General features: G+C 40.5%; 1 protein-coding gene across 4 annotated transcripts in view; it reads right to left on the bottom strand.

Moving 5' to 3' along the window:
- SSH2 (slingshot protein phosphatase 2) overlaps positions 1-15,764 on the bottom strand; it is a 232,356-nt gene that overhangs the window by 115,065 nt on the left and 101,527 nt on the right. For all 4 annotated transcript variants that reach the window (XM_063450018.1, XM_063450019.1, XM_063450021.1 and 1 more), the window contains one exon: positions 9,619-9,662. In XM_063450018.1, coding sequence (XP_063306088.1) covers positions 9,619-9,662 — 44 coding nt within the window. The remainder of the gene's footprint in view (positions 1-9,618; positions 9,663-15,764) is intronic.

Below are 15,764 nucleotides of genomic sequence, written 5' to 3'. Positions count from 1 at the left end.
AGGCAATGCATAGACACAGAATTCAGACAGGGTGTACAGAATCTGTGAAAAAAATAGATGTACTTGGCTGATCTCCACGGCTCCCAAGACAAGCGCCAGAAAAACACCACAAAGCCGCTGAAACTGCTTTTAAAAGCCACACAGGAGCCACCAAGAGATGGGGGATACCAGGGCGAACTCACCGATACCCAACAAGCGACTACCTACCCGGTACGCTCCCGACACTCTGGCGAGGCCTACCAGAATAACAGGCGCAGGAGAGACGGCCGCTCTCCTGCCGCCAAGAATGCCTGGAAACAGGACCCAGAGCCCACGTTCCCCCCCCTTTGGACCGGCGGGGGTTATCCCGGTCCTCCCCCACACGAGCAATCGTACAACCGTGCAAGAAACACGACCGCGAAACACAGAGGCCACATGTGGGGAATACAAGATGGCGACCAGCCCACGCACCTCAGCTCTGCGCACAGCCGAGAGGGAAATTAAGCGCCGATACGACCGCATCTTCGGTGCCCTCTGGGAGAAGCTGGAGGCTTTGATGCGATCTCCCCAAATGGAATCCCCACCCGGAGACACGCTGCAGGGTCCAATGCATAGAAGCACAGAGAGGGACAGGGCAAACCCACCACACTCCGCTCGCAAGATGGGTAAACGCTTGCACAGGTTGGCCCCACTAACATCAATATGGAGCAATGCGGTGCCCACACACGGCCCGCACAAAGCTAATAAAATCCAAGCGACACTTAAGGTACAGCTCCAAATGCGGCCTCAACGATACACAGCGACCCGGCTCAAACTCATGAGGGGCACAGCACACCCAGACATGCCGAGAAGACAGCGGAAAGGAAAGCTTACAAAGGTGGATGCCAGCAAACGACCGCACCGGACAGGCAGAAACCGGCGACCACACCAACAATCCCGCATCAAAGCCAGGACTCTACGCTACTTACCAGGTGCACTGGCCCGCTACACGAGCGCCCTCCTTCACTGCACACCCGGGATACAGAGCACGAGGCACAACTCACCACACCAAGAGGCATCAGCGATCCCACAAGGCATCGGCTGAAGACCCCGACACTGGGACTGTAACCCCTTCGCAAGGCAAAGCACAACACAGAGCTTAGCAGTCCCACCACACACACCTCCGTGAATCCCCGGTTGTAACAAGACTCACCTCACACACCTACAGTGATACCCTTAACGTTACTTGCTATTATAATCTTGTTTTTTACAACTGTGCCACTTATTCATGCCATGAATATATACTACGTTGACATCATTGCTTATTTACTCTGACGCGGCATTAGGATGTGCCATAGGTGCCCTTACGCTATTTACCCATACACTATTTGTCTACACGCTATGTGTCTAAACACAATATGCCTACTGAGGCTGCAACCTCTATGCCGCAGAACCCCCTGATGGCCCACTCATATATGGGTTACATGCTATGTAGTAGACAACAATGCTATGGTATCCCATAAAACGTTTACCCTAGCTTTGTACATGCCTCAGTAATCTAGCTTACTAACCATGCTTCTACGCTAACGCATATTAAGCGATGTTCTTACCGTCACCTGCTATTATACTTCTAAAAAATGTGCCACTTTATTTCATGCCATGTATATGTTCTGCGTTGACATCATTGCTTGTTTCTGTTGTTATGGCATTGCAAGCCTATGTATTATCTTGTGCACAGCAAAAATAAAGAATTAAAAAAAAATAAAATAAAAAAAAAATAGATGTACTTTATACAAATAATAAAATAAAAACAAAAACCACACTGAGCTTTACAAATAAGGCGAAAGGGGAACTTTGTTTAAATGTAAGTCAATCCCACAGAGCATCAATAGCAGAAAACTGCATGTTTTTGGAGAGAAGAAGGAAAAAAAAAATACTTCTCCCATGATTTTCCTGGAAGCAAATACCTGAAAGTTTGAAAGAGTCAGGACTCTGGGACAATGTGTAAAAGGGAAATAAACAGAATAAGAGGTCACATTTACTGTGCTGGGACACACGTCTGAAGAGCTACCATGTCGCTTCTATTTTTCAATAAGGAAATCGCTACAATAAATGGTTTAGAGACATTTAGTGTGGTAGCTTCCTTGTTGTTTTTATAGAGTCAAGCAAGTTTATACAAAATTTTGTATTGGTTAAATGAGCATAAAAAAAAAACCAAGTACATTAGGGCGTTGTCACTAAGCACTGAATTGTAATGGAAAAACAAAGACAAAAAGTGCTGATTAGGGAAACATTTCCAACTCTATTATAATCATGGTTTGACTATTTTACCCTATATTGTGCAATCTGGGTTTTAATACATTACTGATGTTGAATGGCAAGGTGGACTGCAATAATTAACACACTGAAAGCAGAAATCAATTTCACAGAACAAAATAGTGAAGTTTTTAAAATGTATGTAAGGAATTTAGTTGTTTATACAGTCACAATTAAAAGGACACTCTAGGCACCACAACCACTTCATGTCATTCAAGTGGTTTGATACTGATCAAGTGGTTTGAGTCCAAGGTGCTGTCCTAGTGTTAAACCATTTTGATCAGGTTGGCATTGAATGAAGGACCACACATGGCATCACATCCTCCATTGGAGGTTATGGCTAATGAGAGCACTATTCCATATTAGTCAGTCATACCAATTCATGCCAACGATGGCTGACCGTGATAGACAGAGTATCAATTAAATGTATCATTGCTACACATCAAATGTTAAGACTGATGCAGAAGCATTAGCCGGAGCAGCAGTCAGGAGTCAGAGACCCTCATTTAGGGTTAAACGATCCTACATGGTTTAATACTGAAATGTTGGGATGGGGCTAGGGGAACACTGATACCATATCCACTTCAATTAGACTTGGTGCCTTTAAGAGGTATTTGAATATGTAATTATTATTTTGTTTTTATTTATACTTTTAACACTATAAGCACCCTCACCACTACAGTGTTCTGTAGGGGTAACAACAGCAAGAGTTCTCCTGGCGCCCACAGATTTAAAAAAAATTAAAAATCATCCATTTTATCCACCCTGTTTAGGACTAGTGCAGCCTGTACTCAAGGTGCACCGGGGGTGCCAGCCTTGATCAAAGCATGTTGGGCCTTCTGTTCATGGATCAATCACTCATCGAAACAAGTGTGTTATCTCTCACTGTCACTGCAAGAGTCTTGGGATCTTTGTGTAGAGTCTGTCTAGAGGGGTATTTTGTTTGCTAATGCTGAACGGATTGAAGAACTGGAAACTCAAATTTGAAGATCCAGTTTCCCCATGATTTTGCTTGGTGAGGCTCAGTCCATGGACAGGGAGGTGACTCATTCAAGTAGTTCATTGTTCTGCTCTGTATGTGTTATAAAAAGCATGTGTACACCAATGTCAACAGGCCAAGTCAGCATATGAAGAGGGTATATCAACGTAAAAATCTGTATCTCTCAGATTAGCAACATAATTATACTGAAAACCCACGGGTATGTATGTGCCTCGATATGTTTAGGTAGATGGGGAAGTGGAATAATGGCACTATTTAGCATCAGGGTTGTAGAGTAGAGTTGTAAGGCATGCCATAGTAGATTGGACAAGTCTCTTCCTAGTAATGGGTGCCCCAAACAATCCACCAGAGCCTAAATTATGAAGTGGGAGGACCAGGTCTTGTTAGTCCGCCCTAAATATGTGCAGGGAGTTCCAAAACAGAATATTGAGTAGTTACAAAGTAGCAAGTTAGGCCTCCTTGACAGCCAGAGTGTGCCCCCATGTAATTATGATATGCATGTTTATATTCTTGATTGCCAATTATACCTTCCTAATACTGAACTTGTTTTTTATTTGTTCTTTGAGATTTTTTTTTCTTCTTTTACGAGGCATCATCCATTACATTTAATCAACACCCCAACCATCAAGAGGTCGATTCGGTAATCTGATATTAGAAAAATATAGAAAGCATGTGAAACCTGTTTTAATTACCCAGTAAGTTAGATGAACATGATTATTTTTAGACCCATTACCATGTCCCTAAATAAAAGGACAAGTTGTTACAGCAGCTCAACACACCCAACACAAGTTTGGGTCCAAGTATATCACTAACAAACATGTATAGGGAAACAGTCCTTATTACCAGGCCTTAGAGTGGCTGAATAAGGTCTGTATAAAGTCTGTATCACCATCTCTTAGAGTGCCTACAAAAAGGTGTTATTGTAAGAACTGCAAGATGTGGAATAGTCAAGGAACAAGCCAAATTCTGCAAGCAGAGAGGTCAGATACACAAGATAACAGGCAGTCAGGGATAACAGGAGTCACAGCTAGGACAAGATATCAAATCCAGACAAGTCAATATAATTTGTAAGCGAGAATCCAAGAAACCACAATTTGAATAAGTGAGAGGAACTATATATAGTCTGTGGTGTCTTTCTATGGACCAGTATCATTCCTGTTAACACGAATGTGTTCGCATCTGTCACATACGCTGCCATGGTGTGGATACTCCTAGAATGACGCACATTTGGGATGCTATGTATGCTACTGAAGGCCGGGGCAGTTTGAAGTACAGAGTTACAGGTGATGTGGCAACAGTTCATCAGGCTCTCTGCACTGCAGTAAACACGCTTCGGCTTAAACAATAGAAAATTCAATGTTTCTTACTTTTATAAGCTTTTTGATGGCCAGAGCATAGCGGAAATGTTCAAGTTCTATTTGATTAATTGTACATTTTCTTTCCTTTTTTTATTCCTTTATTTCCTTTTTTTTATTTATCTAGTGCCAAGATCGCGGTGTGAAGAAACACCTTGCTATAGGACAATTTTTAAAAGAGAAAGAGGAAATGAAATGCTCAAGATTAAAATGTATGCACTAAATAAACACAATGGGGGGGAAAAACTGCAGTCACCATAAAGCCTTGACTCAATCGGTAAATATTTGACATGATGACAGTAAATAATAAGTCACTGAGAATTTTCCCTTAATGTTGGTGGAAACAATTCCATAACAAAGCCCTAACTTACTTTCCATTGGAAAGCCAATTATATAGATTATAATTGTACATCTATATTCAGTGATTTGCTCTTGGATAGAAGAAATTTAAAAAAACATACATAGATACATATAGTTTTTGTTGAACAATACATATATTTTTAATATTCACTGACAACTTGATTACATTTGTTGCCACTAGAATACATTGATTCTTGAGTGGGAAGAGTAGGTCATGTGTTTATATATGGTATATATAAAATTAAATGCTCTGTTCCCACTGATACATTATGTGTACATTATGTGTACACCTACAATGTTACCTTGCATTTCTTTAACAATCCACCAGCAGGGTGTGAACCTAGGATGTCTACTGGAGTGCACTACGGCCGTCTCTCCAGCTGCTTATTTCCTAGTCCCCTCTCTCCACAGCTACAATAGAGCAGCCGTGAAATTAGACTTAAGTCTCTCCGCAGAGAGGCATATGTTGGAGCCTTGGAAGAAAAATGTGTTTCTCCGCAGGGTGAAAACCAGCAACAGAGCAAAAAGAATGTAAATAGGTCCTTGTGTGCTAAATGATGCAAACTGAAGCTCAGCACAAGTCTAAACAATGGTTTATGCTGTCCTAACGTCAAAGCATAGATATAATAAAATGAAGTGTCCAGCCAGTGGCCAAAGGGCTCTTTCCGAGTCCACAATAAGATAAAGCATCGTAGGTAGCATTGTAGGTGGCCCACCACTGGTGTATAGGTGAAAAGCCTACTAATTGATCGTGTGTATGAGAACATTTCGTACGTGTGATAGTGTGCTCCAAAATCATGTTATTTCCATGAGTATGTTTTTTTCTTGACCGTTTTTTCTTAGACTAGCTTTGGGTGTTTCCTTTTAATTACAATATAAGAACATTTAGTACAAAGAGGAAACTGTGCATTTCTGAGAAGCATCTTGATCACCTTGTACAAAAATATATCTCCACAACAGGCCATCTCTGCTTGGAACACAGAGAATATAATCTTGTGCAACAAAGCAGGAAACTGTAGAAAGCGGCTTGTGTTCCGGGGCAGACTGTACCAAAACCAAATCACGTGGACATTGGTATTGCCCAGACAGCAAAAGGGGAAATATTAACTAGACGAGATAAACCACTCCCATGTCTGATAACCACACAAACTGAATCAGCATTTTCCAGAGCACTCTTAAATCATGGTAATTCTCTTATCAGTAGTTTCTCAGAGCAAATAATTAAAGTGAACTATTAAAAGGTACAATAATCTTTAAACTGAAAACCACATATTATATCGAAATGAAGGGCAGGGAGGGTAGGGGAATGACAAAAAAAACATACACACTGCAAATAACATGAGAATTAAAAAGCAGAGAAGCATTTCAAAATATATACTTACATACGTGTATTTATTTTTGTTCATTTATTATTTTAATTTTTTTTTTTTTTTAATTAAAGGGACACTATAGTAACCAGAACAACTACATCTTATTATATTTGTTCTGGTGAGTTTAATCATTCCATTTTTGCAGTAAACACAGGTCTTTTCAGAGAAAATGCAGTGTTTACGTACAGCCTAGTGATTACTTTACTGGCCACTCCTCATAGATGATAGAGGTGTTTCCTGGGGCAGTACTGTGCCATTCAGTATCTCCACACTCCGTATGGAGACACTGAACTTTCCTAATAGAGATGCATTGATTCAAGGCTGGGGTCAAGGCTGTGTTTGGCTTGTGCTGGCTCTGCCCCTGATCTGCCTCCTTGACAATATCAACCAAACCTATGGGAAATCATTGTAATTGGCTCAGAACACAACTTCTGATGATGTCAGCCAAGCAGGCAGATCAGAGGCAGACAATACAAGTAAGATGTTGCTATATTTAGGGAGGCAAGGGGTGACCGGGGGGCTAGATGGCGGTTTTAACACTATATGGTCAGAAATGCACGTTTGTGTTCCTGACCCTATAGTGTTCCTTTAATATGTATGCAGCATGTTTATTTGGGCAGATTGTGTTTTCAGGCACAATATTTCACAGGGATCGCATCACATCTGTGAATTACACCAGGTTATTTGCAATGAGACTCTCCCCCTCTCCTTCTCTCACTGGAAGTCCAATCCAAAGGAACACAGGGTGTCAGGCGGAAATCAGTCAAGGGAATTTGCTGGCTGTATAAGCAGCACAACGGATATTGGGTTAAGGGGAGAATATACGTTCCCAAACTTCAGGACAGTGTGCATGCATATTATATAAAATGTACTTTTTAAATATACATACCACACACAGGTAGTTTGTTTATGCTGTACAGATTACACTAGCATAAATATGTTTTCCCATGTTTCAGTTCCATTCTGATCATTCTTCAATAGTATAAGGCATATTGTTGTGACACCATTTAGTTCAGACTAAAACGCAAGTACCACTAGCATGGAATAGCCGAGTTACCAATTGGTCACCTGCTAGCACTTAAATAGTTAAGCATTATAAATGCCTGCTTACATGTTCAAAAAATAAATAAAATAAAAAAATAAACTGGCAATAGAATGCGTTTGCAAAAGGTTTTAAAAAATGTTCTGATGAAGATGCAAACCATTTGAAGACGTCAGAAGAACTCTTAATGGTGCAGATACATACATTTTGAATAATAAACATTTACAATGGGGTCAATAAGGATAACCCGGAGAAGACTGCGGCAGCTGCAGGACATGAAGGATTAGTGGTTATCAGCCCTCAGCAAAATATAGAATATAGCAAAAGACTGTGTAATCAGACAGGATGCCGGCTAAACTGTGAGATTCGCACATTTTTGCAATGAGTAAGTATTCCTGTTTCCTGTTAACCATTTGCTGACCTACATAGAATGAAGACTAAGGATGTGAATTAAAGCACAAATTACAAATGGATGATAGGAATGGAACATTTAACTCCAGGGGCTTTTAATAAATGCTGAATATTGTTCGTACAGTTTGACACTCCATAAAAAGAGAATACCAGTAACAGACAACCTTTCCAGTCTTGTTATGAAGTCCTGCTATTATTAAACCTCCACCTGCACTGCGGCTGTGGGAACGGACAAAGCAGCACGCGCAGTTATGTTACTTTACCCTTACAGTGCTGGTCACAATCATAGAGCCCCTACGTAATTCCAGGAACAAAAAATCAATGAATAAAAAGATTTTCCTCCAGGCGCTGCTATAATAAGCGTTGATAAGGGGAAAGTGTTAAATAGGGTGGGAATTAAGGGTCCACAGCTATTCCTCCACTCCTAATGGCTATAGGCATAAGATATGCAGCTACTATTATAATAAGCTACTGCCTTTAAAAGCACTGAGAACCTTCACAGACATTGGAGAAGTGCGAAGGAACACTCACCAGGGCTACATTTCCAATCACCAATGGCTAGTGATAGAGTAAACATGTTGAGCCCTTTTATTATAACATTTCATATGCCAGCTAGCAATGTAAAATGAGCATTATGCCATTCATGTGTCTTACGGGTCATTTTGTGGGGTCTGAGAGATCCTTGTTATTGGCTGTGCAAGATATCTAACCAAACAACCTCTGAAAGGGCTTCTATTGCTAAGATCTGGAGCTCTGCACATGCAGAACAGCATAATGACTATTTACATGTCTAGTGGGAAATTAATCATCAATGAGCTTTGAGGAGACCTATTAAATAACATGTATGTAAAGATGTAAGAAGGTATGTTTGGTTTTAGATATAAGGTTTAGAAAATAAAGTGAGACACATTTCTGCCAATACTGTCAGGCATAGACCCGGGACAGGGTGTCAAGGTAAGTACCTGCACAGTGACAGCAAGGGTAAAGGGGGTAACAATTTACACTGTCTACACCCAGCTCCGGTTGGGAAATGCGTTTTATGGGCATTGGAGGACCAAAACAGGAGTAATAGCGAAGGTCTGTGGAGTTTTACTGTAATATCTTCAGTAAAGAGGTGTGTAGACATAGGTAGTGGTTGAAGGGGTAATAAAAGTAACAACTAAGAACTAGAGCATTAGGAATACAAACCTGAACTCCTAACACTATAGTGCCCTATCTGCAAATGTGTTTTAGGTGCCCCCCATATTTCCAGTATAAACCTGAGGAGGGTTAGGGGGGAGTGGGGAGTTTTTATTTACCTTTACTCCAGCGCCAAGACTCCCTCGGCACTGCCAAGCGCATGCATCCAAGTACTTCCCATAAGAAAGCATCAAATTCATGGCTTTCCTATGAGCTGAAATGCATGTGACAGAGTTTTACTCTCTCTGTGCAGTGAAAGCACCTCTAGTGGCTGACATCCATTAAAGGGGTGTTTAATCCTGCAATATACACATTGCAGAACAGCAGTGTTTTCACTTACAGGATTAAAATGGGGGGACACATGGCACCCAGAGCACTTCATCTCAACCAAGTGGTCTGGGTGACTTTAATGGTCATTTAAGAAACAATTTTGTGAAAAGGGACAGATTTGATACCGATTCAGCTTACTGGGCAATCGGACAATGAGTAGGAGACTGTAGCTGGATTTGTTTGGTAGGTTTCCACAATATGATTAATGCAATGCTAATCACTATGCCATAGAGGCAGTACTTGTTTAAATGGGGAGGCAGACATCCCTTGTTCCATGGTTTTATTCACGTTTCTTACCTTCTGGGCTGAGACCGGCACTCTTCCTCTCCACTATCTGCTTCCTGCAATGAAAGACAAAACACCGGTGAGAAGGACAGCCAGAGCATAACGTTAACTTGAAATGTTTTTACTTTATGTACAATTAAATCTTAATGCTATAACCATTCTTGATTTCAAAAAATACACGCGATCAAGCATTTAAACAGAAGAACAGTAAAGTTTAGTTCTCATTTTATTATTTCTTCTGTTTGTATACATATCACGTTGAAAAATAACACCTAAAATAATGCAATATGTGTAGTTAAAGAATAAGTGATAAAACAGATTTAGTAACAAAATCAATATGTTCTGTGGGAGTTAAACAAAAATAAGTTTATGCAATGGATACACTTCTGCCAGCAAAATTGAAAAACCTTTTCCCCGATTCCCATAATTATACAATAATATACACGGTCTGATCTTTTTTTGGAAAAACAAACAATAGCATGTAAATCACATTTGTCCATGTTTGTGAAATGCCAGATAGAACTCTTAATCTGCACTTAAACAAGTTAGAAATAAGACAGGTGGTATTTTGTTACTGGAAGCAATGAAAACATGATCATGGTTAAAACTCTGTTATCGAACCTGCTAATGGAGCTGTCAGTAAGCTAGTATCAGCCTTGGTGCTGCTGCTATCAGCTTAAGCAATAGTTTCAATCTTATCTAGTTGATAAAAGTTTTGTCAATGACAAGCTATAAATCCAGAAACACTGTATTGGCATGAATTTCATTATTATAGTTTAAATGACGGACTTAATTATGAAATAGTTCCTACATAGTCAATTTGCTCAGTCTGTGTTAAATTTCCTTTTGTGGCTTGGTGCATGTGGTTATGAAAAGTAAAATACATACAAATAATAATATATCTTTGCTAATATGAGAGAGGAAAGAGGAAGTAAATCTGAAAATGACACAGAAGAATATTGTGAAAAATATTACATCATTTACACTGGGAGGTTTTTCCAGCAAATGTTTGGCCCTGCTCCAAACAAATAAAACATCAAAGGAATATGAAATGATACCAAGACGTGAGCGATTTGATCCATATTTTTATGGTAAATATTGCATATATTTTATGCTTTTTTATCACTTTAGAAGGACAGTAAAGGCACCCAGACCCTCCCAATGAAGTGGTTTGGTTGCCATGCCCCTGTTTTTTAACCTTGCAATTGAAAACATTGGCCTTTTGCAAGAATGTTTTTCTTGTAGAACCAACATGCCTCTAGTGGCCGTCTTCCTGCCCCTTCCACTACAATAATTGAGTCGAGATAGTTTATACATCAAATTACTCTAATTGACAGCATTTGATTGGCGCAGTGGGACATTTTCCCATTCATGCGCTTTAGCCTCCCAATGCTTCCCTATAGGAAAATAATGGATTGGCAGAGATCATCAATCTTGATGATCTCAGCGAGGTAGGCAGGGCAGCAAGAGCAGCATGGCGAGGGTGTTAAGGTTAGTAAAACGCGCCTTTTTACTTCATTCTGGAGGAGAAGCTTAATTTAAATAAGTAGTAATAGGCTTGTCTTCCTAAAGCTATAGTATTACATTATTAGTGGATATCATTTTCCACAAAAACAATATTTAATGCATAGCCAATGTTTACATGGGTACTTCTTTTTCCTGCATTTTTGTCATTGTAAGGGGTATTGCAGGAAAGAGCATCTTGCAATTAGCAGTAATAACCTTTGCAAGTTTACAATCTAGCAATATCTGTCTAACTGTACCCGTCTTGGTGAGTCAGGAAACAATTTTTAATTGTTTTAACAGTGTTTCCTGTTTTGCATATGTGCCCACGGGCCAACATAGTATGTAGTGCTTCCTTTATTTATGGCCTGTTTTTAAAAACTGTGTTTTCATACCTGGGATACGGGACTGGAGCTGCTAATCAGAGCTACTGCTGCCACCTACAGGTCAGAAGGCAAAGTGCATGTAAAGCAAATTCAAGCTATGTGTACTGCTTACTATTTTAATCATTCTACTGATGGAGCCCCTCTGCTGTTTATCAAATGTTTCGCAGCGAGCAAGTGTCAATAGAGTTAAAGGTGCTTCAGTACATATAAATTGCACTTAACTAAACAAGTATTTTAGAAATCTGAATAAATGCATAACATGGCTTTAGTTTTTGACGTCAAAATGTCAAAACGTTTGCTCAAAAGGAGACAGGCTCTATATAGGTCTACAATGTCTGATATTTTTTTTTGGGGGGGGTTAGGGGAGAAGAGTGGGCAGGGGGGGGGGGATATGGGGCACTTGAGAATTCTGTGCCCACAGGTATGTGATATGTAAATCCTGCCCAGGCTCTGGTTAAAGATATGCATCACATTTTCCCAGAGCAGAGAGTCAGAATTCTGCGCAGGAGAACACAGACGCCATCTCTGCTACATTGGGACGCAGAGAAAGCTCACTCCCTTACAGACTATGGAGGCCCATCAAAGGAGATATTTTGTCCCATTTTTTTGTTGCCATAGCAAGTTAGAGTTAACAAGCCCTGGATTAGGATAATCATCCTGCATCAAATACAATTATGTTTAATTAAAGCAGAGGTTTAGAATATGGAAAAAATATAGAATACAGAATGCATCAGTGAGCAAATTCTTGGCAAGCCAGAAGACCATTAATATAGCAGTATGTGGCAAATAAAAACTACTTTAAAATGTTTGCTTTATTATATAAAAATGCAAAAAAATAAAGCAAAATAAAATAAAAGAACAAACAGACAAGTTTCTTAGAATCACAAAGCTTCGTTGTAGAACACAGTTGATAACGTCAACTGATAGAATTAGTACATTATTAATTTTCCGGTGGGGTGGATGGGGGCGGGGTATACTTGTCAATTTTTCATTGTAGATAACAGTTCAAGACATACAACACAACAACAGACGGCGTGATTAATGTGAATGCGTATCATTGGGCTATATGTGATTGAGGAAACAGTCAGTGCAATCCAAATTTGATCTATTCCTACAGCACATGTTACGCTTGGGTTAAAAACAAATCTATAAATAAACAAGAATTAGTTTTGTGTTTTCTTTTCCTGTGGATAAGGAAATATCTTGCTGAGAGAATTTACAGAAAGTGTTATAATTAGAACCTTAAAAAAAAAATGAAAGAAAGCTCTCCTAAAGACAATAAAGTGGTGAAAGAACAAAGGAACAAATCAAAGTAACACATTGGTTTTATAAAATAAATAAATAAAAACAGGGGTACCAAATAAAAATAAAAATAAATAAAATAGAAAATAAAATAATGTTCTGTTCTACATTCCAAGTACTATAATATACAAACATGATATGCTGTTGTAGACTACATTTCCCATAATGCTCTGCAAACCATATGCACTAAAACAGATGCCATACCACATGTTAGCCATCCCTACCTTACTGACTGTCTGAACACTGCCATAGTAATGTAAGATAATGTTTGTGGAAGTGCTTTGGCCTGCTTTTGTGCTTTACATTTACCAAACGAAACTTTTGTGTATTGATCGTTTTAATGTAATTTGTCTAGGGCTTCCTACAGGTATAAGCAATTTAGTGAGATATAGATTAGTGCAGCACTTGATTAATGAGCCGCCAGTTTAATCAGATATTTGACTAAGCATATTAGTGTAACTCTTATCCCACGACTGTGATGCAATGTATAGGGTTTAATCTGATACGGGAGTAAGCTGCAGGTCTCCTTAACTCTGCATCAATTATTCCTAAAAGGCAAAGATACAGCAATACAAAGCCGGTTACAATGTGATATATTGAGCATTCCAGGATATGCATCTCACCACAAAATATTTATAAACAAAATTTGACTTGTTTTAAATAGCTTTACTTTCAGCGTCCACTATTCTCTCTCTGGCATTTTCTGTTGAATCCACAAAACAGTCATTGCAAATTTGGACACTTAGAAATCAAATCCTGGGGGCGGGGCCTGACAGCCAAGATGGAGAGACGTGCTCTCTGAGAGCTCCTGCTCTGGAGGTCACAAAAATGCCAATCCTGACAAATCAAACCGAGCCAACGGCCCACGGTGCCCAGAACACGATGCAGAACCTCACTGGGACCAAAACGGTACTAATCTCGCACCGAAATGTCACACGAGCAATTGACCCGGCCATGCGGCCTACACTGGAGCGGAGCCTAGGGCCTGGGGGAAGCAGCCGATCACCCGGCACTGGACCCGCTCACAAGCATGAATCACAAAATGCCCTGTTACCCCCCCCTTTGGACCGGTGGGGGATATCCCGGTCTCCGCTGGGGACGGTCACCCCCACAACGAGACACAAACAAGCGACAACCACTGATAATGCCCGCGGCGGTCGGGGCCTACACAAGATGGCGCCTCAGACACGACCTGTGACAAACAGGTTCCCGGTCAAGCCGCCCGCACATACGCTCATATTTTATGACCGACTTGGCACCAACCTATGGAAAAAGCTCAGCACCAGGAGATGGCTCTACAGGCGGGCAATGAAAGAAGCAATGGCTTGGCTTCGTCCTGTCACCCGACGCCTCTTGTGCGGACACCCACCCGGAGCCCCCAGAGCGGCCCTCAGACAGAATCGAAGAAGGAGGCCGGGGCGGCGGGGCAAGAAGGCAGACCTCGCGGACGACAACACTGGCCCTGACGCACACAAGCGCAGGGCCACCAAGCACACTCGACCCACTTACCTCACAGCGGCATTCAAAGCCCCCGACCACAGCCACACGTTTCTGCGACCCAGGAGCCAAGCCGACAGCATTGACTCCAACCGGCAAGCAGTACAGCCACCCACCAGGGACAAACAGAGACAAAGAGATCTCCTGAGAGACGGAGCCCCACTAAGGTATCCACCACACCAGCGCTCCGATCCCGACGACCAAAAACCTAGAGCCGGGGTAGGCTGATTGAAGCGGAATGCCTTAGAGACCATCTGTGCCCTGCAGACCCTAAAGTAGAGACTCTGCAAGATACCACCGCACAGTCTGATTCACAATATAAACAGTACTGGCCCCAATACCACACAACAGGAACACTACTGATGACAGTGCTACCCTCTTCAAGATGTGCAGTATCTTCTGCATAACAAGCTAATAGATTCCACTGAAGTTGTAAAGCCTGATGTTTTCATGCTCGCACTATAAAACTGCAATGTTTCACCTGTCTCACTCTCATAGATCAATGTGTAGTTAACATTTAATGTTTATTAGGGTTATAGAGAGGCCTAAACAGACAAAGATAATTTTGACAATGGAACAATGGTAGTACACTGTACCTCTTATTTGTTCTTAAACATGTTCCGATCCCCCCATGGCATAAACCATGAGGGGTACAGATTAACCCTGATGAGAGTGATATCAAGCTTCAAGTACATTGCTTAATGTGGGTAGGGAAGCAGACTGCCCGCATGTGCCTCCTCGTTTGTACTCACGCCTAGTGGATGTTAACTCCTGTTAATAGATTGCTAACACAGTATAATTGTTGACCTTATTATTTTATCTCTATTTTCTATCGGTTACTCGACACGTCTAGTTTATACGCTTTACTTTCATTTCTGTGTACAACCATAAGACGTATATGTATTACTTGACTAACTTTATACCAACAAAAAAAAATGTGCTAAACCTAAATGTCATAACTGTAAAATGCTGTAATAATACCAATCTTGCATATGCTGTTGTGGCATTGTGAGATGCTTATGTTCACTCAAGCACTCAAAAATAAAGAATTATAAAAAAAAAAAAAAATCAAATCCTACATGATGTGACCAGTGCATTGCTGTATATATGGTTAGTAAGGATAAAAGTAAATTAATTAACCAAGAGAGATATATCGAGCTTGCTGTTAGTTTACAAATACAACTTGAGGTGTTGATGTTAATATAACATAATGACAATCATTTTATGTATTTTATTGATTTAGAAAGGATGGATGCCTTGTTTAATAAATACATATCTATATGTGCCATTTCTCTAGGACCCTATCCCTGTTGGAAAGGGTGGACCAGGGAAATATATGTTTTGATTAGGAGTGCTAAATTAGAGATTAAAGATAAACAGCAACAGGGTAAGCCCTTAAAGGGACACTATAGTCGCCCAGACCACTTCAGCTCAATGAAGTGGTCTGGGTGCCAGGTCCCTCAGGCTTTA

Source organism: Pelobates fuscus, chromosome 1 (assembly GCF_036172605.1).
Source record: "Pelobates fuscus isolate aPelFus1 chromosome 1, aPelFus1.pri, whole genome shotgun sequence".
NCBI lineage: Eukaryota > Metazoa > Chordata > Amphibia > Anura > Pelobatidae > Pelobates > Pelobates fuscus.
Note: the sequence above shows the minus strand (reverse complement) of the source record. Positions and strands in the feature narration are given on the sequence as shown.